Source organism: Chelonia mydas, chromosome 10, assembly GCF_015237465.2.
Source record: "Chelonia mydas isolate rCheMyd1 chromosome 10, rCheMyd1.pri.v2, whole genome shotgun sequence".
Taxonomy (NCBI): Eukaryota; Metazoa; Chordata; order Testudines; family Cheloniidae; genus Chelonia; species Chelonia mydas.
Genome location: NC_051250.2, coordinates 54,194,003 through 54,217,631, shown reverse-complemented (window position 1 = coordinate 54,217,631; position 23,629 = coordinate 54,194,003). Strand labels below are relative to the sequence as shown.

The window sequence follows — 23,629 nt, the reverse complement described above, 5'->3', positions numbered from 1 at the left end:
GGACTGTGACAATAGCTGGGATGAGACCAATAGATCCATTACTATGTGGATCTATCTGTCAAAACTCTGCAGAATGGGAAGAACCACACAGGAGACAAGGTTACTGTAACCCCAGAGAATAACAGTTGGAGAGTGGCTTTGCAAATTGCAGCCTGGAAGGTAGGTGGATTCCTCCCTTCCCACAACACTCCCCAATTGCTGCAGAAGCTCCTGGCCTAGTGCATAGTTTGACCTTCAGTAATAATCTTGAAGGAAATTATCATGTAATGTGTTAGAAAGAAAAACATTAATCCATGCTAATACACCAGTTCTGTAAATATGTGCCTGGGTGAATTTTGAGTTTAGTGATGCAAAATACCATCAGGCATTTTGTTCTCAATGTCTGCTGAAAATGAATGTTAAAAAAAATAGTTGAATCTAGGTCACAGAGACAAAACTGCATAGTAAAATGACTGTACAGTTACTATATTTAGCAAATGTGTTCAGTGCTAATAACCATCCAAATCTAGGGTAGTACTAAAGTCACCCAAGGGGAGAAAACAACAATTATACAACATACCGTTTTAGGGTCTGCTGTTGTAAATCTTTATTCTCACAAGTACTCCCACTTAAATTAATGGGATTATTCATTCGAGCAAACAATTGAGGACCAGAATTTATTTTTATATAGTGTCTTCCAAACAAGGTGTATCTCTAAAGCACTTTGCAAAATCCTGCAATTTTTCTCAATCCTGCAATTCCCTTTTTATGGCAAACCCTTCGGTCTGTGCAAATCCTCACTGGATCTACCCATGTGCAGGCAGTATACAGTGTAAAATCCAGGGAATGTTGGTAGAAAGATATTATATGGTAAATAAAAATATTCCATTCAAGAAGTGTAGACTGGAGAGGAGGGAAATATTTTGTTTAAAAGAAGGTTTAAAAAGAGGTAAAGATTCAATGACAGAAAGGTATACTTGGACAACTGCTCCAGAAGGTAGGAGTTGCAGAGAAGGCTCTTACACAACTAGTGGTGAGACTATGGGAAAGGACAGAGAGGAGGCGAGTTTTACTTTAGTGCAGGGAGCAGGCAAGGAAATAAACAAGGTATAGTATTAAAATTGTTATAATAGTAACAATGTCCCATACTTTATTTACTATATATTACATAAATATATACAAGTACATTAGTGCCATTACTCTAAAATCCACACTCAAGATTTCTGTCCCCACCATGTACACTCAGCTTGTTAAATGAAACTAGTAAAAAAATAAAAGGTCTGTCTGAATAGAATTAATAAAATTGTCAAAATAACTGGATAAAACCATATGGTTTTCTAGACTGCAAGCAAGTTATAATGCCTCTTCCAAAAGTAACTATAGCTGGCATATTGCTTACTGAGAATTTGTTAATTGCTAACAGGCCTAGTGATTTGTCCTTTAGGAATATCTGAGCTTGTCTTGCCATTGCAGGTTCTTAGGGTGTGGGAGGAAAAGAGATCATTGTAGTCTTAGGAAGAACAATTATTTTCCACCTCCAAGTGAAGCAAAAAGGATTTCTGAATCTGTATATAGTGAGTGGGGGGTCAGGGGCTTGTGGAGGAATGGGGGGAGAATTCCATGCAAAGATGGGGTTTGGGTGAAGAATTCTGGATAAGCATACCTGTATGTGGAAGTGGAGGAGTAGGATTCCTGGGGAGAAGAGTTTGGGGAGGGGGAAGGAAATGGGTAGGGAGTTGGGGAATTTAAAGAGGGGGTAATTGAAAATACCAAAAGGGAGTGTCTGGGGGTAATTGTAAGCAGGGGGTTGCAATAATGGGAATGGTTATCTAATGGGTATCTATCGAAAGGAGAAAGATCAGAGATGAGTGACAGTGCAACACAAAGGGGAAGGGAGCTTGAAAGATTAGGGGATATAGTGAATGTATAAGAGATTGAATTAATGCATGAGAGCATGGGAGATGGATGGGGGAGAGACGATGTGCTTGAGAGAGCTGTCAAAACACTGCCAATCTTTCATCAAATCCTCCCACTCTAACTCTCTCTGCTGGGTGTCCAGTTTCAATCTCAAAAGCAAGTCATAGAATATCAGGGTTGGTAGGGACCACAGGAGGTCATCGAGTCCAACCCCCTGCTCAAAGCAGGAGGGATCCCCAATTTTTGGGCCAGATCCCTAAATGGGCCCCTCACGGATTGAACTCACAACGCTGGGTTTAGCAGGCCAATGCTCAAACCACCAAGCTATCCTTCCCCAAAGGGATAGCTATGAAGGAAGAGAGAGTAGACCAGAGAGGAAAGGAGATGGCAGAGAATGGAGGGTCTTGGTCACCTACAGACTCAGGACTTATTTGGGGACACAAGCTATCTTTGCCTATAGAGAAGAAGAACCCACGACCATTTTCAAAATTAAATGAGAAAAACCTTGTAGCCTCCATGCTAGCGTTTTAATAAAACCAATAGAGACTGCCCAATAACACCATGTCTCGAAGTCTGAACAGCCTCCTTTGGGGGCCTTTCTCGAACTCTCCCCTTCCATAGCCCGGCCTCTCCCGCTGCGACAGCATCACGCATGCCGGGAGCTTGGAGGTGGCCCCTGGCGGCGGGAGCTAGGCAGGTGTGACATTGGCAGCGCAGTGAAGGGCCTAGACAGGGCCTGCCGAGACCGAGAGCGCGGGGGGCAGAGCAGCCTCCTGGGGCGCGAGAAGGGCCGTGTGGGCAGGAGCTGGGCCCGGCCGCGTAACCCATGTGGTTCAGGGGGCAGTGCGGTTTCCGTGGCACCCGGAGCCTCTCCTCTGTGATACATTTGAAAGCTGTTTTGGAAGCCATGGGGGCAGGAATTTGCTGGCGTGAACGAGTCCCCGGGCCTTGCAATCCCTTCCCCTTCCGGGAGGGTGTCCCACCCTGCGGCACACGCGGCCGCCCGGCCGGGGACGAAGGAGGATCCCGAGGCGGAACCCTTGCGAGGCGGAACCTTTCTGCCAGTGCCCGCGTTGGGGTCCGGAGCGGGTCGGCGGACTTGTTCGCCGGAGCCCCGGTGTGCCTGAGGCCCCGCCTCCCGACCTCTTCCCATGTGGGTCTGAGGCTCCGAGTAGAGACTGAAGATGGCGGCGCCCAGTCAGCGGCTGGAGGCGTGTGTGAAGCTGCTAGGTGCTGCCGCGGCGCAGCCGGAGCGCTTCCTCAGGTGAAACTCCCTACCGCGCCCCCCCTTCAGGAAGCCCCAGCTCGGGGGCAGGCCGCCGCCGCGGCTCCTCTGGCCCGCTCAGGGCTGTGGGCGCTCCTTCTGATAACCCGTCCTGCTCCCTCCTCTCATCCCAGGGGAGAGCTTCAGACCCCGGGCACACCCCCTGCTTTGCCCCCTCTGTGCCTTCCCTGGGTAACGACGTACTGCGGCCCCATTGCCAGCCCCACTCGTGGGGAGGGAGGGGGATGGTCCTAGCTCCCTGGGGTTTTTGCCAGACGAGCACCAGGCCTCCTGTTCTGCTATTTGGAGTGACCCAGTTATTTTCTTGATGACTATTATTTTATTGTATTTCTAAAGCACTTTGGGGCCACAGTCATAGATCAGGACCCTATTGTGCTCGGTGCTGTACAAATACCTTCATTAAAAAAATAAAAGCAAGTCTCTAGCACTCTTGGTTGAAGGGGAAAGCTTGCAAATGTGATCTAATTATAATGTAAAAGTTTGGAAACAAGAAAGACTTTTTAAAATCTCATTATTAAGACAATTTCTTGATTTTGAGGACTTGATTTGTGATTTTTCAAGACTCAGGACTGGCAGTTCTTTGTTAATTAGCCCACCCACCCTTGTTTTCTGTGTTAGAAAGTGTCTATAAGTTTCACTTGCATGATTAAAACGAACAGTTTTATTTCTATAATTAAACAAACTTTAAATGGGCCTAAATCTGTTTTTTGTCATTTAAGGAAAGATTTAATTTAGGTATATGTTAAAGCTCAGACAATTCTATGGTCTTCTGTTGATGTGATGATTGAATTAAGCTTAAAAAAGGGACTTTAAAGCTCATTGAAACACAGAAAAATCCTTTTTAGCAACAGGGAGATATTTTAAAAACTATTTATACAAGGATTTCCTCATTTACATGTGAAGAAGACTTGGGGCATGTCTGAATTCTACACAGCAACTGCAACTTAGGCCCTGATTCCACAATTGGATGGCACTCTGCATGGATCTGGTTGCAGGATTGGGGACCTTAGGTTTTATCCTGTGAGAATTTCCATTATGATCCCTTTGGGTTTTTTATGAGCTATTTTGAATAGATTACCAAGAATATATTTAGATTTTGAAGAAGATTTACAAACAAATATATTTTGAGAAAAAAATGACAAACTAGTTAATCCCTAAGCAAATTTTTGGTAAGGGAAACTATAGTATAGTTAAGGCGATATCCCTTTTGCTCAGATGCTAGGTGGAGGTGTGCAGGCACCGCCCGCGCAGCTCCCGTTGGCCACAGTTCCTGACCAATGGGAGTTGCAAAGCCAGTGCGCTGGGTGGAGGCAGTGTGAAGAACTGCCTGGCCATGCCTCTGCCTAGCACAGAGGTGGGGAAACTTTTTGGCTTGAGGGCCACATTGGGGTTGCGAAACTGTATGGAGGGCTGAGTAGGGAAGGCTGTGCCTCCCCAAACAGTCTGGCCCCTGCCCCGTATCCGCCCCCTCCCATTCCCGCCCCCTGACTGCCCCCTTCAGAACCACCGACACACCCAACCCCCCACCTCCTTGTTCCCTGACCGCCCCCTCCCGGGACCCCCCCTCCCCCCCAGGACCCCACTCTCTATCCAATGCTCCCTGTGCTCTGACTGCCCCAACCCCTGTCCACACTCCCTGTCCCCTGACAGGCCTCCTCCCGCCCCCCCCCCCCCCCTCGGGACTGCCAAGCCTATCCAACCCCCCCGTCCCTGACCACCCCCCGAACCTCTGCCCCATCCAAGCGCTCCCTGTCCCCTGATCACCCCCCGGGACCCCCTGCTCCTTATCCAACCCCCTCCCCCCACCCCCTTACCATGCTGCTCAGAGCAGCAGGACTAGTAGCTGCGACGCTGTGCTGCTTGGCAGGAGCCATCCATGTTGCCAAGAGTGCTGGCGGTGTGGCAAGCTGAGGCTGTGGGGGAAGGGGGACAGCAGGGGAGGAGCCGGGGGCTAGCCTCCCCGGCTGGGAGCTCAGGGGCAGGGTGGTCCTGCGAGCCTTAGTTTGCCCACCTCTGGCCTAGCAGCTGAGCGAGGGGGATGTTGCCACTTCTGGGGAGCCCCCCAGATAAGTGTTGCCCAGTGCCCGCCTCGCCCGTCCCATGCCCTAAACCCCTCCCACACTCAAACTGATACTGCTGAGGGCGAGGGGCGGTGGCCCAAGATTGCCCCAGCAGCAGCTGGTGCAACTGGCGCAGTGGCTGCTTTAGCTGCCTCTGAGCCAGGTGCACCAGTCACTGCAGAAGTCACGGAAAGTCACCGAATCCGTGACAAACCTGCAGCCTTAACTATGGTCCGTTTTATTTCAGTATCTCTAGGTATGCGTTACATGTTTTAAAACTTGACCTTAACTATATACTTTAATTTCAAGAAATTTTACTAATAGGACTGCAAATGCCCTGTAATAAACAAAGTAAAGCCTGCAATTGTTGAAGGGCAACCAGGCGTTTGCTGCAAAAACACTGAACAGATGTAAAGGGAGCATCAGAGGAACCATTTGGTAAACCCAATAACTAAACTCCACAAGTATCTAAAAAAGAAACAATCTTAAGACTATACAAGTTTCCCTTTGTAAAAATGCATTTGTCGTAACTCAGATCGCTTTCTAATTGACTTTTGAATTTTAACATTTTTTCAGTTTGCTATCATTATGTGCAGTGATGTTTTTAATTTTGTTTTTATCAGTGTGCAAGATGGACTGGCTGCAGACTTCAGTTCATTGACAAAGACTCTTTATGATTTGCATAAAGCACTAGGGACAAAACTAGTGCGTGGGAGTCCTTTAAAAGAACTGGTAATAGAAAACTTTGATGAAGAACAGATCTGGCAACAAATAGAGCTACAGAATAATGCAGTTCTAGACTACTTCAAGAAAGCTGTTGTTAGAGATGTTAAAGACAAAGATCTCTACCTTTTCCCAGCCCAAGAAGAGGATGACTTTGAGGAAGACACTAGCAGTGATAAGCAAATGGAACAGGAAGATAGCACGGAAGCAGAACCTGCCCGTATTGAAGATGAAAGTGAGGGTAAAGAAAAGCAAAGTAAATCCAAAGTAAGGAAAAGGCAGATATGTAGTGATGAGGATTCAGATGTTGACGAGCTAGAGCAACAGGTTCAAAAGTTGAAGAAGAGTACCTGGAAAAAATCAAGAGAAAAGTCCGTAGTGGATGATAAATTTTTCAGCTTGGCTGAGATGGAAGCCTTTTTGGAAGATGTAGAGAAAGAAGAAAGCATGAAGAAGGATGATGAGGAGGATGAGGAGGAGATTGATTATTTTGAAGATGTTCTTTCTGATGAGGATGAAGAAGAATCTGAAAAAGATAAAATCAAGGTAAGGATATATGCATCCAGAATTAGAAACACTTTTGTCACAAGCCATTAGAATTTAAATTAGCTTAAAAAACTGACAGGAAATAGAAATTGTAGTTCAAATTGGAAACAAAATGCAGACTTTTAAAAAAAGTGTAATTAACCATTGAAACAATTTAACAAGGTTTTGGTGGGTTCTCATTACTTGAAATCTTAAGATCAAGATCAGATGCCAGAAGAGATACTGTAGTTCAACCACAAATTAATGGGCTGAAAGCAGGAATTACTAGATGAAATTCTATAGCCTGTATTATGCAGGAGATCGGACTAGATGACCATAATGGTCCCTTCTGGACTTAAAAATCTGTGGATATATTAACATATATTATCATAAATATCTGGAATCAAATAAACAAGTCCCTACCCTGAAGTGTTTACAACCTACGTTTGGATGGATCTTCATGCCTGTGCAGCATCTTACTGAAGTCACTGAGACTCTTCATGAGCATAGGAGTCTGCCCATGTGGATCAAATAGCAGAAGTAGGGCCCAACTTAAGACAAAACAGGTGAAGCTGATAAACTCTGATAGGTAGAGAGAGGAAAGGACGGGGTCCCATGGTCACTTGGGTGAGTAGTATGCATGTCATAACGGTAAGGCTGTGAAGAAACTTGAGCTGCTGTATTCTGGCTTGAAAATTACTTTCAGACTTTCTTAACTAACGTTGCTTGTGACAATTCTGTTCTTTCAGTATCTTATTTGTGATGTAATAAGAGAGAAGAACAAGGTGCTTCTGAAAGTGATAAACCAATGCATGTTGGAGCCATGTGTTATGCTGTCAGGGACTTATGAGTTATCCCAGCTCAACAAATATGTCAGTTGTTAAAATCCATTGCTTTTCCACTCCTTGGTCTCTGAGCAAATTAAAATAGAATTGACTATTAGTTGATGACATTTAAAATGTCTCACTTGGACTAAGGCCCCTGTCTACCAGACCAATGGTTAATGCTGAAATCCATTGAATTCCCATTGCAGATCTTACACTGTAGGTATATATAACATGGTCCTCGTGGTAACGGAAGATTCTTATTCACTTAGACTTGTCACTTTCACTGGGTAACCTCTTATTTTCTCTTCTCCCCAGCCCGTTAAAAGTTCTAGAAATTTGAAATATAAAGATTTCTTTGATCCTATTGATGACAATGGTGACCTAGCTAATGATAGTGAAAATGATCAGAATGATGAAGGTGACACTGAAGAGGAGGAGGATGAAGAAGGCATTTTTGATGAGTATGTACACTTGAACGATTTGTAACTGTTCTATGGGATCTGCCAGTTATTTGAATTGTCACTGACAATGTGACATCATCTCTTAAACAGAAAATAAAATGGAAATTTAGGAATTTATTTGGCAGAGATAATACTATTATATTAAGGAAGGAGTAGCCTTTTAAAAGTTGTAGGAAATATTTCATTATCTGTTAATGTACTTGTTTTTGTCTTTCTGTAATGTCAGTGTAACGTGTTCACTAATTAACTACTTTTTGACTGAGAAAAGAAGAGTCATTAGACTGTTCTATTGTTGCCCTGTGGGATTTGAGTAAATGACTTTAAATGAATTATGTATTGCTTCAACTGGGGAGGCATATCTCTACTACATATGTAGCAGGTCACGCAAAAGCCTACTTTTAGGGTTATGTTAGGTCTTAAGGAAAGTGCAGTAAAAGTTTTTGGGAATCTCTGAAAATGTATTACATTAGTTGCAATAGTAGGTGGGAAACATCATTATTAAAAAGGGGGAGTTTTTTTACCTGTGGCTTCTATAATATATTAATAAATGTCACAAGCATGTACTATTTCCATTTATATAATGGCATTTTAATGTTTATAGGATTGAGGAAAATAATGAAATGGATGTAATGGAACAGAATGTGAGAACTAAAGAAGTCTCTAAAAAAGTTACTTTTAACTTACCAGAGGACAATGAAAAAGAAGACGATACAGATATACCAGATGAGAAGAGAACTGATCTCATTGGAATAAAATCTTCTTTTGAGAAAAGGCAGGAAAAGGTAATTAAGATGTTCTAGTACCCCTTCATGAGCAATTGATTTGAAGTTTTCCACTAAAACTTGAGCCAAAGCCATGTATGTTAATAAGTTGATTGTATTTGTAAATATCATTAAGTTGTCTGAAAGCGTCAGAAAATTTTTAGACGAAATGATCAAATAGTGGCGTATTTACAGAAAGATAAGGCAAAAGGTGTGCAAAGAATCTAGAAATACTGGAGTAATTATTCATATTCTTTACTCTAACTTGATTTCCCTTTGGTTGTTGCTAAACACGTGCATTTAACTTTTAAAAAAAAATTTTAACTTTCAGGAAATTTTATCTTTCAGATGCATGAAAAAATTAAATCTCTCGAAAAGGAGTTGTTGGAGGAAAAACCTTGGCAGCTTACAGGAGAAGTGACTGGACAAAAACGACCTGAAAACAGCCTTTTGGAGGAATCTTTGCTCTTTGACCATGCGGTCAGAATGGGTAAATACAGTTATGCTAAATTTCAGACATTATGCTAGGTAATTTGTTTGTTTTACTGGTGTCTGTTTTCCCCCCCTGCATCCTCCCTCCACCATCCTTTTAAACTTGCCAAACATTGCCCAAACAATGACTAAACCTGAATATTTATAAGGCCATATTTTCCCCCATAGAAATGTTATTGCCTCACCTATTTGTTGAACTTTCAGATGTAAACTAAACTTTATCATATGAGAATGACCCATTGTTTGTGTCCACTTATTTATAGGGCAAACACAACTTGGTCATCCTTCTCAAACTTTCATACTATGCAATTTTTCCTGAGGAAATAAACCTACTAGCTTACCTAATCAATCTTCATTCCAGGCCAACATGCCTCTCTAAAGTACTGTATATATTTTCTAGCATTTTTGTTTTTATTTATAGAACAAGAGGTACCAGTTAAAATCAATGCAAAAATAATATCTCCAGAACTGTTAATCTCCTTTTCATTTAATGAATTATTTAGTTTCTAAATACTTTAAACTTGCTGGTTTTTTTGCCCTCTTAGCTCCTGTGATCACAGAGGAAACCACCTTTCAGCTTGAGGATATTATCAAACAGAGGATAAAAGATCAGGTTAATAAGATTTGACTTCCTCTTTGTTTTATTTGGAAACTTGAAATATTTCAACAAAAACAAACCCTAAACACTGTCTGATACATTCAAATGTACTTGTATTGACTTGGAGTTTTGGGGGCACAGGAATGAATTCCAAGCATGAGTTTAAGGTCCTTAGTTTTTTAGATATCAGTTTGTCTCCTGAGCATTTCCGGAAGAAACAAAATATCTGAATATTGCTTTTGCTTAATGCTGATAGTGTATTCTTAATGATTCCATTCTGTATCCTTTTGGGTCCTATAACTAAGGCTGCATGTCTGTCATGGATTCCGTGACTTCTGCAGCGGCCAGAGCAGATCAGGCAGCTCTGGAGGCAGCTGCACTGGCTGCTGCTGGAGCAGTCTCGGGCCACCGTGTGTGTGTGCAGCACCCCACCCCCACCCTGCAGCAGTTTGGATGGGGGCTCAGGGCAGGGGGTTGGGGTGCAGGGCGGTGCTTATCTTGGGGGGGGGACTCCCCGGAAGCGGCCAGCACGTTCCTGCAGCTCCTAGCACCCCACCACCACCACCACTACACACACCCCAGCACCAGTGGCGCCCCTGGGCCGCCACTCGCAGAACACCCCCAGCTCAAGTTTTAATTTAATTAATTATATAGTAAAAGTCATGGACAGCTCACGGGCTATGAATTTTTGTTTACTACCTGTGACTTGTCCATGACTTTTTTTTACTAAAAAATACCCGTGACTAAAACATAGTCATAGCTATAACATATGTCAATTAGATAGATAGATAATTAAAATTACCCTCACAGTTTACAGATTCAACTATAAAAGGACTACTTTGGAGTTGTGTACACGGAATTTATATAATGGATATGCAAATCTCTATTTAATAATCTCTACTCGGAATATTGACCAAGAATAATATTTTTCTGAATATATTAAACAGATCCTGTAGGTAAATAAGTATAGTATAATAGAATTTTTTAATTTTAATTGCACAGAAATCATATTGCTATTTATAATTCATATAAAAGTACTTTCAAAATTTTATCCTTGGTTGTTAATTAGTGTACCATCTTCAGTTGTATCAATACAAAACAAGACTGGCGAGTTGGTGACGGCGTGTATGCTTCATTCTTGTTTGACAGGGTGTGAGCTTTTTTGGACTAAATACAATTCCTTTAAAAGATACTATCTTAACTATAGTGTGGTGTTAGCAGATTTAGTAATTGCCAAAGTTGTGGCAAAATAAAAGGTAGCTTCCATTGTATAAGAAAAATTGCCCTTTGCTGTTAGGTTCAATGCAATGTTGGAAAATCAAGTTAATGTGCTAGCTGAAACAACAACTGAGATGTCTGATACAACATGATGTATAAAAATGATCTATTAAAGCGTATTTGATGCAACTGCATCTTAACTATTTCATGGTTTTGTCTTAGGCTTGGGATGATGTAATACGTAAAGAAAAACCAAAAGAAGATGCCTTTGAATACAAGAAGCGTCTAACTCTGGATCATGAAAAGAGCAAACTGAGTCTTGCTGAAATCTATGAGCAGGAGTATTTGACACTCAACCAAGTAAGTTATGATAATGGACGTGCGCGCGCGCACACACACACACACAAATTGAATCTATGAGCAGGAGTATTTGACACTCAACCAAGTAAGTTATGATAATGGAGACACACTCACACTGCCATTGCTGTTGGTTGGAAAAATCCAATAGTGACTGCTTGAAAGTTATATTTTTTATTTTTAAACACTGAACTGGCATGAGTATTGGGAAATCCTGATATGTTCAATCAGTACAACCAGGGCAGCTGAACTGATACCAAAAATTCAACATATACTGTTAAATTTGCACAAATATTGACAAGACTGACTCATTGTCTTAAAATGTGGCATAAAAATTATAGAAAGAAGTAACATTCTGGAACAGTGATTGCTTTAAAAAAATGTCCATCGGGAGATTAATATTGGACCATCTTTTGCGTAAATCATATTTGATACAATTGTTCTCCTATTTTGCTTAAGCCACTCCAGTTTGTACCATCAGAATAATTATTTTGCTGAACCCTTTGAGTTCACAGATAATGCAAAAATCAAAAATATTAAGAGTTCATTAAATCTTAGACTTGATCTTATAAGGCCTTTGTTTTAATCTTCTTTACTACATCTAATGGGAGTGTGAAGCAACACAGAAATTCACATGTGAATTTGGTTTAAATTGAATGAATAGGAGCCTAAGCTTCCCTAGTGTCCCCTTCTCTAGCCAACTTCACATGATATTTGAGCTGCACAACCACTTACCAATGTGAAACGTCATCCCAGAATTTAATCCACTGAGTCTGAGACTCTGGGCTCCTCAGAGACTCAGAACGCCCCTCAGAGGTTTTTTTTTTTCAAACGCACAAGTAAGAGTTAGGTACCTACCTCCCCTTGATTTTCAGTGGAAGTTGGGTGCCTGACTCTCCTTCTCTTTGGAAATCTTCCCCTCAGCTGTTCACATATTGAAGATCATTTGAAGCCTCTGTGGCTCAGTGTACCCGTCTATAGTACAAATCTGTGGATATCCGCTTTATATCCATGGCCCATGTTTGGGGATCAGATGCAGATACAAATTTTGTATCTGTGCAGGGCTTTACCCATCTGTAAAATGGATATAAACTGTGTATTGCAGCTATAATGTAAAGTGCTCTAATATCTTTATATGCAAGTTTCTCTATAACTGATTTTGCTATTAATATTATATTATTTTTATTAACAGCAAAAAACTGAAGAGGAAGAAAATCCTGAACACGTAGAAATTCAGAAAATGATGGACTCGCTCTTCCTAAAATTGGATGCTCTTTCCAACTTCCACTTCACACCTAAACCAGTGAGTCCATTAGTTTTCACACTTCATACAATAAAATATGTTTGGGAAATAGGCAGTAAAGTGAGGGATACTTCCAATGCAATTGCTTGTTGAGTATTTCAGAAACATATTATAATCAGCCTTAATATAAATGGAAATGTATTTAATGTGACTTAATTCAGTTAGTAATATATTGCTGTGACTTGATATTCATGTACATAAATGACATTTCCTTCTTTTTAGCCCGTGCCAGAGATTAAAATCATCTCAAATCTTCCAGCTATAATTATGGAGGAAGTAGCACCAGTTAGTGTTAGTGATGCAGCTCTCCTGGCTCCAGAGGAGGTTAAGGTAAGAAATTTAATCAAGAGCTGCAGACAGGGTTCCTTTTGTGTCTGCACACTGAGGGTATCCTGCACCCTCAGAACAGAGAACTCATTTTCTGTGACGTTCTTCTCTTGGAGCCCCCTTCATAGAGATTTAAGGATTTCCAGCACAGTGAAGTCAAAGGAGCTAGCTTGGCTTAACTAGATTTGACTGCTTTCCTCAACACCTGCTGAGCTTCCTTTTCTGCATAGGTTATTCTGTTTTTGAAAACTACCCTACTATGTAGACTGTTTGACTGCCTAATACAGATTAAACAATGCATTTCTTAACTATAACAAGAGTATTACCCTATCTTTAGCTTTAGACAGTTACTCATCTGTCTTTGTTTTCCCATATGTGTGTGTGTGTGTGTGTATATATATATATATAATATATATTATATTATATTATATTACTAACTCAGGCACATTCTCAGCCGCAGGAAGCTGGGTACAGGAGAGAGGAAATAAACACACAGACTGCTTTGCGTGGGAGATGAATAGTGCTACTTCTGGCTAGTCAATGAGATATATAGCAAGGGAAGCCATTCTGTTTGTACTCGTCACTAGCCTAGGTCGCATAATTTTGGATCCAAAAGTGCTGTTATGTCTCTCTAGGAAAAGAGTAAAGCTGGAGATGTGAAAACAGATGCAGAAAAGACTGCCACAGACAAAAAACGAGAACGAAGAAAGAAGAAGCTTCACAGAAGTATGAAGCTAAGGGAGAAGAAGCAGCGTCAAAAACTCCTGGAAAAAACAAAACCAGAACAAAGTGCACAACTCAGCAAACAAGCTGTGGCGGCAAAATTAAAAAAGCTCACCAAAGAAGGCAAAACAACTTTGCTCAAGGTAAGACTGTCTTACATAGTCTAGTAGTAAATTTCAAATGTCTATGTAGTAATTTAATTGGAAAGTGCAATTGACAAATGTTTTAGATGTGTTTTTTTTGGAAATGTAACTGTCAGTGCTGGGCCGCATACCAGCTGCTTTGTCCCATCCTGTTCCCTGCCCCCACCTCTGGTGTAAAGCAACCCTGCACCCAAATAGCATGCACTGTCACAGGAGCTCCTATGCCATCATCTTTCCTCTGCAACCAGCTCCTGGGTTGTGGTTGGGGGCATTCCTGCACCCTGGTAGACTCCAGCTTCTGTATTGATTCCTTGGGATGTTAAGGCTATTTTAACCTGTGCCAGGGACTAGCCCTGTCCAAATCAACTACTGGTATTGGTAGAAGACAATGGATGCCTTTTTATTCATACCTGGGCTGAGCACTTCTTTGACAGAGAATGTGGCCCAACGTATCAATATTTAATTTCAAAACCAAGAGAAGTCTGACCAGTTATGTTTGTTGATATTTGCAGTGTTTGTGTTATATTTGTGTTATCTGTTCTATAGATTTTTTTGTTTTTTTACATTGAATATGGTGATTTTTAAATGATAGCATCTGTGTAAATATTCCTTTCTTCTGCAATTACTATATTCACATGAGGATATCATAATAATTAAAGGCATCTTGCCCATTCCTTTAGTATGTGCAAATAATTTAATCTGTGGATCCAGCAAAGAAAATATGAACTGTAAAACAGTTATTTTGGAATTAGTCTTTAATCTAAAGTATACGTGACCCGCACTCTTTATATTCTGTGCTGCTTTATTTCAAAGTTCACAACCTGAGCTGCAGTCTTGGAAAAAAATTGCACAAGTGCTTATTTTTATGCATATGAGTAGTCCCATCAAACTCAATGGAATTACTTGCATGCTTAAGTATTTGGATGATCAGGACCCTAGCTAGTTCCTCCTGAGCTTTAGAGAGATAATTCAGAATACTACTTTTATGTTGTTTTTTGTTTGAATTTATATGTTACAAGAACAAATACTTGTATGGGACTTCTGTAATACCAAATATTGATCTTGTATCTTGAATGTAGTAAAATATTAAATCTATATAGTTCCTGAGGGGTTTACCATGTAAAAGAGACCATTAATTCCTAATATTAGAGGTTTTTAAAACAGTGAAAAGAATATGGAAAGTAGTTATCCTTAATACATCTAAAACATTTGTACTTTTGCACTTTTTAATTTTTGTAAAAGCAATATATGTGTATTTCTCTAGAGGGGACTGGTAATATCCAAGGATTCACTCCTGGATTTGCATATATACCTCTCAACATTAATAGGTGTTAAGCATGTGCATGAAGAGGGAACACATCCCTTATCTTTTGAAATTACGGTATGATACAAACCCAGGATGGCATAACAGCTGTCTGCAAATCAGTTATCAATTAGATTATAAGTATGGTATATTTAAAATAAAAAAGGTTGTTTAACTTGTAATTGTGTAGTTACATCAGTCCAGTCTGATGGAACGTTTGCTAGCTTGTCCTGTATTATAATAAACACTTTGTCTATTGACAGGATGAAGGTAAAGACAGGGCTTTGAAATCATCTCGAGCATTCTTTTCTCAATTACAAGATCAAGTAAAAATGCAAATCAAAGGTGCAAAGAAAATACAGAAGACACAGCAAGAAATTTCTGCTCAAAAACTTAAATTATAATACATTTTATACATGCTATACCTTGTATATATTAAAGTAAATGTTTCTAATTTGTTAACATTGCACTTTGAATAATAGATTTTTATTTTATATAATGCTAGAAAATCTTCTGTAAGTTGAAGTTCAGTTGAGTGTCCTGCTGCAAGTGATGAAAATGCGCTAGACCTTTCATGCTCTTTCTTTCAGCCTTCTACTTACTTTTTTTCTGCTGGGAATTCAGTCTCTTTCGTCTTCCTCTAAAAGAAAAGCCTCAAATAATAGGCAGATAAATAATCACAACGTATCTGTGAAAATTCAGTATTTTTATATACAGTAGAGCCTCAGAGTTACGAACACTTCAGGAATGGAGGTTGTTTGTAACTATGAACAAAAGGTTATGGTTCTTTCAAAAGTTTACAACTGAACATTGACTTAATACAGCTTTGAAACTTTACTATGCAGAAGAAAATTGTTGCTTTTAATCGCCTTAAATGAAACAAGCACAGAAACAGTTTCTTTACCTTGTCAAATATTTTTTTTTAACTTTCCTTTTTTTAGTAGTTTACATTAACACAGTACTATACCGTGTTTACTTTTTTGGGGCGGGGGGGGAGGATCTCTGCTGCTACCTGATTGCATACTTATGGTTCCAAATGATGTGTGGGGTTGACTAGCCAGTTTGTAACTCTGGTGTTCGTTACTCTGAGGTTCTAGTGTATTTGTCTCAAAATTATTCCCTTCTTACCTCTCCCCATGTACAGAAAAGAGTGGGGAAAGGGAGATTTAATAATTGCCTAAATCCAATGTTTTAGTATATCTGAGAACCTTAGTAGTGGATGGATTTTACTATTCAGCACTTGTCTATTGTAGCCCTGTCTAAAGATGCTCTTCAGGAAATAAAGGATGAATAGTAACTTACTGAACCATTTAAAAAAGGAGGACTTGTGGCACCTTCGAGACTAACCAATTTATTTGAGCATAAGCTTTCGTGAGCTACAGCTCGCTTCATCGGATCATCCGATGAAGTGAGCTGTAGCTCACGAAAGCTTATGCTCAAATAAATTGGTTAGTCTCGAAGGTGCCACAAGTCCTCCTTTTCTTTTTGCGGATACAGACTAACACGACTGCTACTCTGAAAAATGAACCATTTAAGTGTCCCTATACTAGATGTCTTAGGTTATTTCTGCCGCATCAAATTTAACCTTTTAGCTGCAGTCACAGTTCTTATAACCTTAGCTTCTGAAGTGTTACAGTATTTAATTTGCTGGTATTCAGAAGAAAGATGATCAAAACTTAGTTCTAGATCAGTGTATGTGTAACTCGGAATCATATCACTTGATCGTAAAGCATGAATTCATGAGGCACTCTCAAAGGAAAGGCCCAAAAGTACCTCTTGCTGCCTTGTACTTATTACATAAAATCAGATGTAGGGCTGGAAGGGACCTTGAGAGGGGCCTCCCTGTGCTGAGGGAGGCCCAAGTAAACCTAGACAAGAGGTTCTCAAACTGTGGTCCGTGGACCAGAGCTCCATTTAGCTGGTCTGCGGATAGTTCCCTCAAAGGTGCGTGTCTGGGTGGCCGCATGAGAGAATGAAGGGCCACCCACCTAATTAGTGGAGCTGCACAGCCATGGCTCCGCTAATTAGGTTCCTGGACCCTGGAGAAGATGCACATGTAAGCTGAGGTGGCTTTGGGGGAATGAGGGGGTAGGTGGGAGGAGGTGGTGGGATGAGAAGAGGGGGTGGGGGGAATTTGGGATGTGCAGGGCTGCAGTGGCCAGAGAATGAGGCAACTTTCCCCAGCACCAAGGCTGTGGCTGCCAGGGAGAGACCCCCTTCCTTCCCAGCCTCAGCTCTGTGGCTGCTGTGGTGGGGGAGAGACCCCCTTCCTTCCCAGCCCCAGCTCGGGGGCTGCTGTGGCGGGGGAGAGAGGGCACATCCATCGCATTAGAAAAGTAAGACTACTGATATTAAAATATGACTTGCGTGCTTTTATTTGTAGAACCAAAAAACATTGTTACTTTTTTTTATATATAGCGCTTTTATCCAAATTGCTTTACAATAGTTAGCTAACGGTACAAACAACATTTGGAAAGATCATTAAGTGGTCCACGAGACCCTCATCAATTTTCAAGTGGTCTGCGAAAAAATAAGTTTGAGAACCACTGACCTAGACTATCCCTGACAGATGTTTGTCTAACTTGCTCTTAACAACCTCCAATGCGGGGGATTCCACACTCTTGGAAGCCTATTCCAGTGCTTAACTATCCTCAGAAATCTTTTCCTAATACATCTAACCTAAGTCGTCTTTACTCCATGAATATGAAATTTTCCTTTTTGTTCTTTAGAGTCTAGTAGGTAGCCAGAGTACCCCTTTTAGAATTGAACAATATTGTCCTGTTCTGCTGATCAGCAGAAATCTAAAGGTAGCTTAATATAGACTCCTACTGTTGGGGGGAAAAAAGATGGTTCTAAGATTGTGCTCCTTAACAACCTCTGCCCATTGTTAGGATTTCTGACAGTTCAACAGTTTAAATAATCTTATTGGTACTCAGAGCAAGACTACCCAGGTAATAGAATCTGAACAAATCAAAATGAAAGTGTTCTGATGACCGGGAATGTTGGGGCAGAGGCTTTCAATTTTTGTCTTGTATGGCAATGAGCGTACACTTCCATATCATCTGACTGCTAGCAAATGGACTAACTACATCCTTTTGGGGAAATATCTTGAAAGCATACAAAGCACCTCCAACCCTGCATCAGATTCAGTGCCTACCTGTCCCATTTTAATGTCTTCTTTTTGATGTTTGCTAAATTGAGTGGCTTTTCAACACTAGAAAGTTCACCAGTTTAAATTGATTTAGAAATCAATCTGGTTAAACTGGTGTAAACCCCTAATGTAAATGCACTGAAACTGGTTTAACCCTTGCTTAATTGATTTAGCTTGTAACATTGATAAGCCAGGGTTAAACCAGTTTGAGTTCATCAATGTTGATTTCTAAACTGACTTAAATTTAAACATGCAATTTTCAAGTATATACAAGCCCTAAAGCAGGTTAAATGCTAGGCAATGACAATCCTGAACTTTCATTCTCCTGTTGCATAATGCCCTAATTATCCTTTGACTTCCTAAAGAAATTCTGACTTATCCTGAATACATTTCATCAGATTGAGACACATGTTAACAAATTGATTTTACCAATCACAATATACCATTTTTAAGTACCTGAAGTAAAAAGATTAATTGGTTGTTGGGGATTAAATATTTTTTTCAGTGACTTCAGATAAATCATGTGTATCTGCAAGGGGACGTTTGGAAAATTTGTCACAGTTCAAGTCATAGAAGCTAGCATTGCATTAATTCCAAGTCAGGCAAAACCAAGAGAGCACAATTATTGTTAATAGGCTAGATAAAGGACTTATGTCTGCATCTTAACAAAAAAATTAAAAGGACACACTATATAACAGAGTGATAGGTAGTTCTGGGTAAAAGCCATTACAGCTATGTATCATTTGTGCTTATATGGTTTACCCTGAAACATCCCACTATTTCAGTATTGGCACTTGATCAGTTCCAGTATTTGTTGCATATTAGATATTAGACCTGTAAATGGAACGTGCTTTAAAGATAATAGTTCATAATGCAGTAAACTCAGTATGAAATTGTTGCTGAGACAGTGTGAAGAAGTCTCCTGAGCGAATCAAAATTAAAATTGTAGCTAGCGTTCACATTCCCTTTCAGAACTTTCTTCATTTGTTGAAGAGTTTTTAATTTCTGGTTTATTTACAATTGTACCCTGCGTATCTTTCAGCAGCTTCAGGAATAGTTCTGTATCTCCTAATGTAAATCTATGTGGCTTCTTACATTAAGACATTTCTGCAGATTCTTCATTCCATAGCCATAAATCTTCCACTGCTTTGAAGTTGGAAAGGTTTTCTGGTCAAGATATTTTTCCTTATCAGTTTTGTTGACTTGCTTTACTTTAAATTGGTCAGTACTTCACGGGCCACGCTCCTCTTAAACATCTCTTTAGAGAGAGGGTGCCTGTGCTACAAGCCAATTAGTTCACATGTGGTCTATTTTTTTAAAAAAAATTACCTTTCTTGTTATAACAATGCCTTTTATGAAGTCATAGTGCACTTTAAATCCCTTTCAAATTAATGAACAGCTCTTCCTTTCCCTTATAATGTATGTGATTTAGGAACCCAGTATTGTGAAACAGCTGAAGTGAAGGAACTTATAAGCTTCTAGTTATTAAGGATAAACATTTTTCTGGCTTCAAAGACTTTCTCAATAGAGAGATTTTAAAATTGGGAGTTCTGGAGATCTCTCGGCTTCTCTTTTTGGTTGAATGATAAAGCATCCAACTTGGTATTTATCTTACACTTGCCAGATTCGTCCTCCCCCTGGAGCTTCAAGACCAGCTGTTCATCTTTTAGGATTTGGAGCCTTTTTTCAGTCTCTTTGGAGATACTGTTGTAAGCATTTTTTTATCCTTTCAACTCACAAAAGCATTTTCTAAGGGATGCAGCTTTAGGTTTTATTTTTTTTCTTTTCTTTTCTATTACTTTTCTTCCTTTTATCCATATTCCATCCCATACCTAATATCTATTAGAATAGTTTGTGATCTCAGCTTGGCCTTTGTATTATGACTCTGGTTTAATGTTAAATATCTTTACTGAACTTCTCAATGCTAATCATATGCTATATTTGTTTGTTACAAGAGGTAAATAAGATTTTCTGAAATCCAAAATATGTAATGATTAGAGAATTACACCTGCATATGATTAAGCATTTTGTAGCTTTTAAAAATGTATTCTCTTTAATCCCTAAAGATATCAAGATATTTTACAAACTGATTTAGGCCCTGATCCTGCAATGAGTGCATGGATAGAGGGACTCAATACAGGCCCAGACAAACCAGGACCCTGACTTCAATTGGATATTAATGGGCAGAACCTCACTGACTTTGCATAGTCTCTGCATAGGCAAGAGGATATGGTATCCATTATTATATCTGTATGTATTGCCTATCTTTAACTTTAGACTGCTCCTATTAAGTAAAAAACATTCTTTCATGTGACATTTAAAATCTCTAATATACTTCTTAGACAATTAATAATAAGGCTGGCCTATGTATAAAAATAGTTAATCCAACACCTACATGCCTACCTAACACACAGCTGCTTAAGACAGGGGTAGAAGAATGCTTTAGTAATTTGAAGTCACACGGGAGACTTTAAGGTAAGCAGAATGTAATTTGGCCAGAACACTAACATTTGCCCTTAAACCACTTTTCAAAAACTGCAGTGTTTTAAAACAGATTTCAGCCTGGCCAGGAGCGCTCCTCTACAGCTGCTAGGCTGCACCATGCATTGCAGATTATGTGCGGAACGACCTACAAAATGGCAGTGGCACCATCTTTGGAAAAAGCAGCTTTCCCCCATTGCTTTATCAACAAGCTGATAGGTGATGGCGGCCCCCCCAAGCCGTTACCCGCCCTTGCATGTACAAGGCACAATGTACAGCACTGGGTCCACGCTGGTACGTCAACAATAATCCCGTTTCTCGACACTCGGCCTGCGGCATGTCCTCTCCCGGCCGGGTACGTGGGAGGGTGTTGTTAGTGGGACGTGGCCTGCCCGAACCGGGGGGGTCATTTTCGCTGCTGTTTCCCTCCTCGGGGCTGGAGCTCAGGCAGCGGGGACAGCCAGGTGCGTTGCTCTGGGCAATCGCTCTCATGCATGGTCCACTTCCCGCGTGCTCCGCTCGCTAGCGCGCTCAGGCTGCCCCCGGCAGCCCTCACCGCACTCGGCGCCCGCGGCCAGCAGAGCCGGGCGAATCGATCACTCCGGGCTCGGCTCATCGTGCCTGTGGCGGAGGGCTGGCTGGAGAGCGGTGATGGATGGAGAGTGCCTGGCCCTGAGCGGAGGTGAGTGAGGGAGCGGGGGGCCGCAACGGGGCGCCACCCCGGCTCAGGCTCCGACTCCGGCTCCCCTGGGTCGGTTCCTGCCAGCGTTGTGGTTGTGCCCCTCCCCCCCGCAGCTGCGCTGGGCAGCGGGGTTGGCACAGGGTCTCCGGCCTGCCAACGCCGCACCCAGAGCCCTGCGCGATGACGTCACGGCACGAGGGCCTTGTGTCACTCGCGGGCAGAACCCGTTCCTGGGGGCGGGGCGGGCTTTCGCAGGGGCTGATGCGCCCTCGCTGCCTCGTTCCCTGCCCGGGGGTTTAACTGCCCCTTCTACGCTCGCCCCTAGGGGGCACTGGCGAGTCGCCTCCGCGGCCCCTGCCCGGGCTCAGGGGCCAGGAGGGAGCAAAGATTTTCTGGAAACCCGCCGTGGCCTGGCCCCGGGAATGGGACGGAGGCGCTGAGGCCTGGAGGGTCTCGCCGCCCTGCTGGTCTAGTCACGCCCGGGGCTCGAGTCTGTCCCGCCCTCTCGCTGTGAGAGCGTGGGTAGCGCTTTGGGCACCGTTTAATTCCCACCCCCCTCCGTCAGCCCTTTGCCCCCGTTGCTGTGGGCTTTGCGGTACCAGCAAGGGCCGGGGAGCGGGACGGAAAACGGCCCGGGGTAGCCTCGGAATCTGTTTTAACCCGTTTTTAAAAAAGGGGTTTGGTTTTTAAATGGAAGGCGCTGCCTTTAGATGATGATTGTACCAAAAAGCGAGCAAGAACCACCAGAAAAGATCAGTTGCACGTTCTTGCACGAAAGGAAGAGGCGTGCTTGGGGCTGAGAGCAGGCTCAGGGAGGGGGTAGCGTGTAGGACAGTGGAGCCTTGTGGTGGTGCTCACTGCAGGCTGTATTTGAGACTCTGCCAGAGCAGCCATGTGTATATATGTAGCTAGGGCTTGCATGTTGTGTAGATTTAGGAAACCTTATTTGGGCCCCACTGTAATTCCTTCATAGTATGTTTGTGTAAGGAGCAAAAGACACAACGGAAGGAATCAGGAGGCCTGGGTTGAACCCTTTGCCCTTGACTCTATGTGTGAGTAGGCATGTTATTTAAATGAATGCTGAAATTAAATGTCCCATATTTTCTTTATATAAAGAAGATAATGTACAGCCTAATAGTCTACATCATTAACACTGCTTCCATAATTAAAACAGTCAAATGCAAACATTTTTTAACAAGCTCTCCCCTACAATGTTTGACTATAAATAAAGTGAAACTAATAGCATTGATATTTGTTGCACAAGCTGATGTGCACACAAAAATCAAGGTCCTGATTCTGCAAACACACATGCATTGAAATCAGTGGAGCTACACAGGGTAGTAAAGTTAAGCGTGTGGATAAGTTCTTTCAGGATTGGTGCCTAAGCCTGAATAATAGGTTTTTAAAGTTCTTTCATTTGTAATAACCTGTAGTGCTGTTAATAACAGGTAAAGAATCTTGTTTGCTAACAACATAGGATTTTTTTAATGTTGACAATGGCCCTTCAACTGCTTTATGCCTCATTTTCTTCATTTGTCGAGCAGAGATGACACCCATCTTAGAAAAGCATTTTGTAATGCCTTACTGATGTTAAAGTTTATTTAGAATGTCGGTCACAACTGCACACAGCTTAGGGGTGAAGGAACTGAAATGTTCAAATTTGGGTGCAGGTCTTCAGAATTTAGAGCCAGGCTGGTTCTGCATGAGAGGATGGGAGGGGGCCAGCTTCTCTATGTCAGCCTTATTTTTCACTCCCCTGTTGTTTCTCTCTTCTCAGCTGTGTGTTTATTTCTCAAACACATTGATGCAACTTTGCGGCTTTCCAAAATGGAAAAGTTTGGTGTAGTTGTGCTTGGAAGCCAGGTTGACAAGGTGCACTCCAAGAGCAAAATATAGCCGTTGGTGGAGTCCGCAGGGTGCAGCTATACTCATCCTCTGACAGTTTTTTAGGATATTGGTGAGCACTAATCCCCAAATATATATGTAAATTAAGGGCCAAATCCTCAGAGTTGCTGAGCATTTGCAGCTGAAGTGAGTGGGAGTTAAAGATGCTCATCAGGTGCTTATTGCCTCATGATTTGGGCATATGTGCAGCCTAAAGCTCTTGATGTGTCTGGGTCAGTGTTCAGACACTGCTGTTCAAAGCAGATCTTGAAATGTTAATTGAGGGAAGAGTTCTGTCTAACTACTTGACTGCTCCTGAGTATTATAAAAATGTTTAGTTAGACAGAACTGCATTGCTCAACATGCTAGGTTATGTCCACTGATGGTGCACAGTGAAACATTAATGGGACAGGTTTCAGTAATAGCACA

At 41.6% G+C, this 23,629-nt stretch overlaps 2 protein-coding genes across 21 annotated transcripts in view; both read left to right on the top strand.

Moving 5' to 3' along the window:
• The first annotated feature begins 2,535 nt into the window (after positions 1-2,535).
• On the top strand, positions 2,536-15,469 carry MPHOSPH10 (M-phase phosphoprotein 10). The gene is made up of 11 exons (XM_037911238.2): positions 2,536-3,160; positions 5,865-6,510; positions 7,632-7,777; positions 8,379-8,559; positions 8,887-9,028; positions 9,576-9,643; positions 11,069-11,206; positions 12,396-12,506; positions 12,729-12,836; positions 13,469-13,699; positions 15,266-15,469. Exons 1-11 carry the CDS (start codon positions 3,081-3,083, stop codon positions 15,404-15,406), a joined length of 1,992 nt encoding a protein of 663 aa, XP_037767166.1. The 5' UTR covers positions 2,536-3,080; the 3' UTR covers positions 15,407-15,469.
• A 1,892-nt stretch (positions 15,470-17,361) lies between these two features.
• The window catches only part of FAN1 (FANCD2 and FANCI associated nuclease 1), a 45,391-nt gene continuing 39,123 nt past the window's right edge, over positions 17,362-23,629 (top strand). For 7 of the 20 annotated variants that reach the window (XR_005227066.2, XM_037910770.2, XM_037910772.2 and 4 more), the window contains exons 1-2: positions 17,369-22,368; positions 23,094-23,273. The gene's annotated coding sequence lies outside the window, so the exon portion shown is untranslated. Of the gene's footprint in view, positions 22,369-23,093; positions 23,274-23,629 lie in introns of all 20 variants that reach the window. The other 13 variants (XM_027827301.3, XM_043524171.1, XM_043524173.1 and 10 more) reach the window with 6 other exon arrangements.

What these genes read in the sequence shown, in the direction of transcription:
- MPHOSPH10 (XM_037911238.2), top strand. Translation starts at nt 3,081, where the DNA reads ATGGCGGCGCCCAGTCAGCGGCTGGAGGCGTGTGTGAAGCTGCTAGGT. An exon ending in GAAGAAGGCATTTTTGATGA is followed by an intron (nt 7,778 to 8,378) that starts GTATGTACACTT and finishes TAATGTTTATAG; the next exon opens with GATTGAGGAAAATAATGAAA. An exon ending in TGGCTCCAGAGGAGGTTAAG is followed by an intron (nt 12,837 to 13,468) that starts GTAAGAAATTTA and finishes ATGTCTCTCTAG; the next exon opens with GAAAAGAGTAAAGCTGGAGA.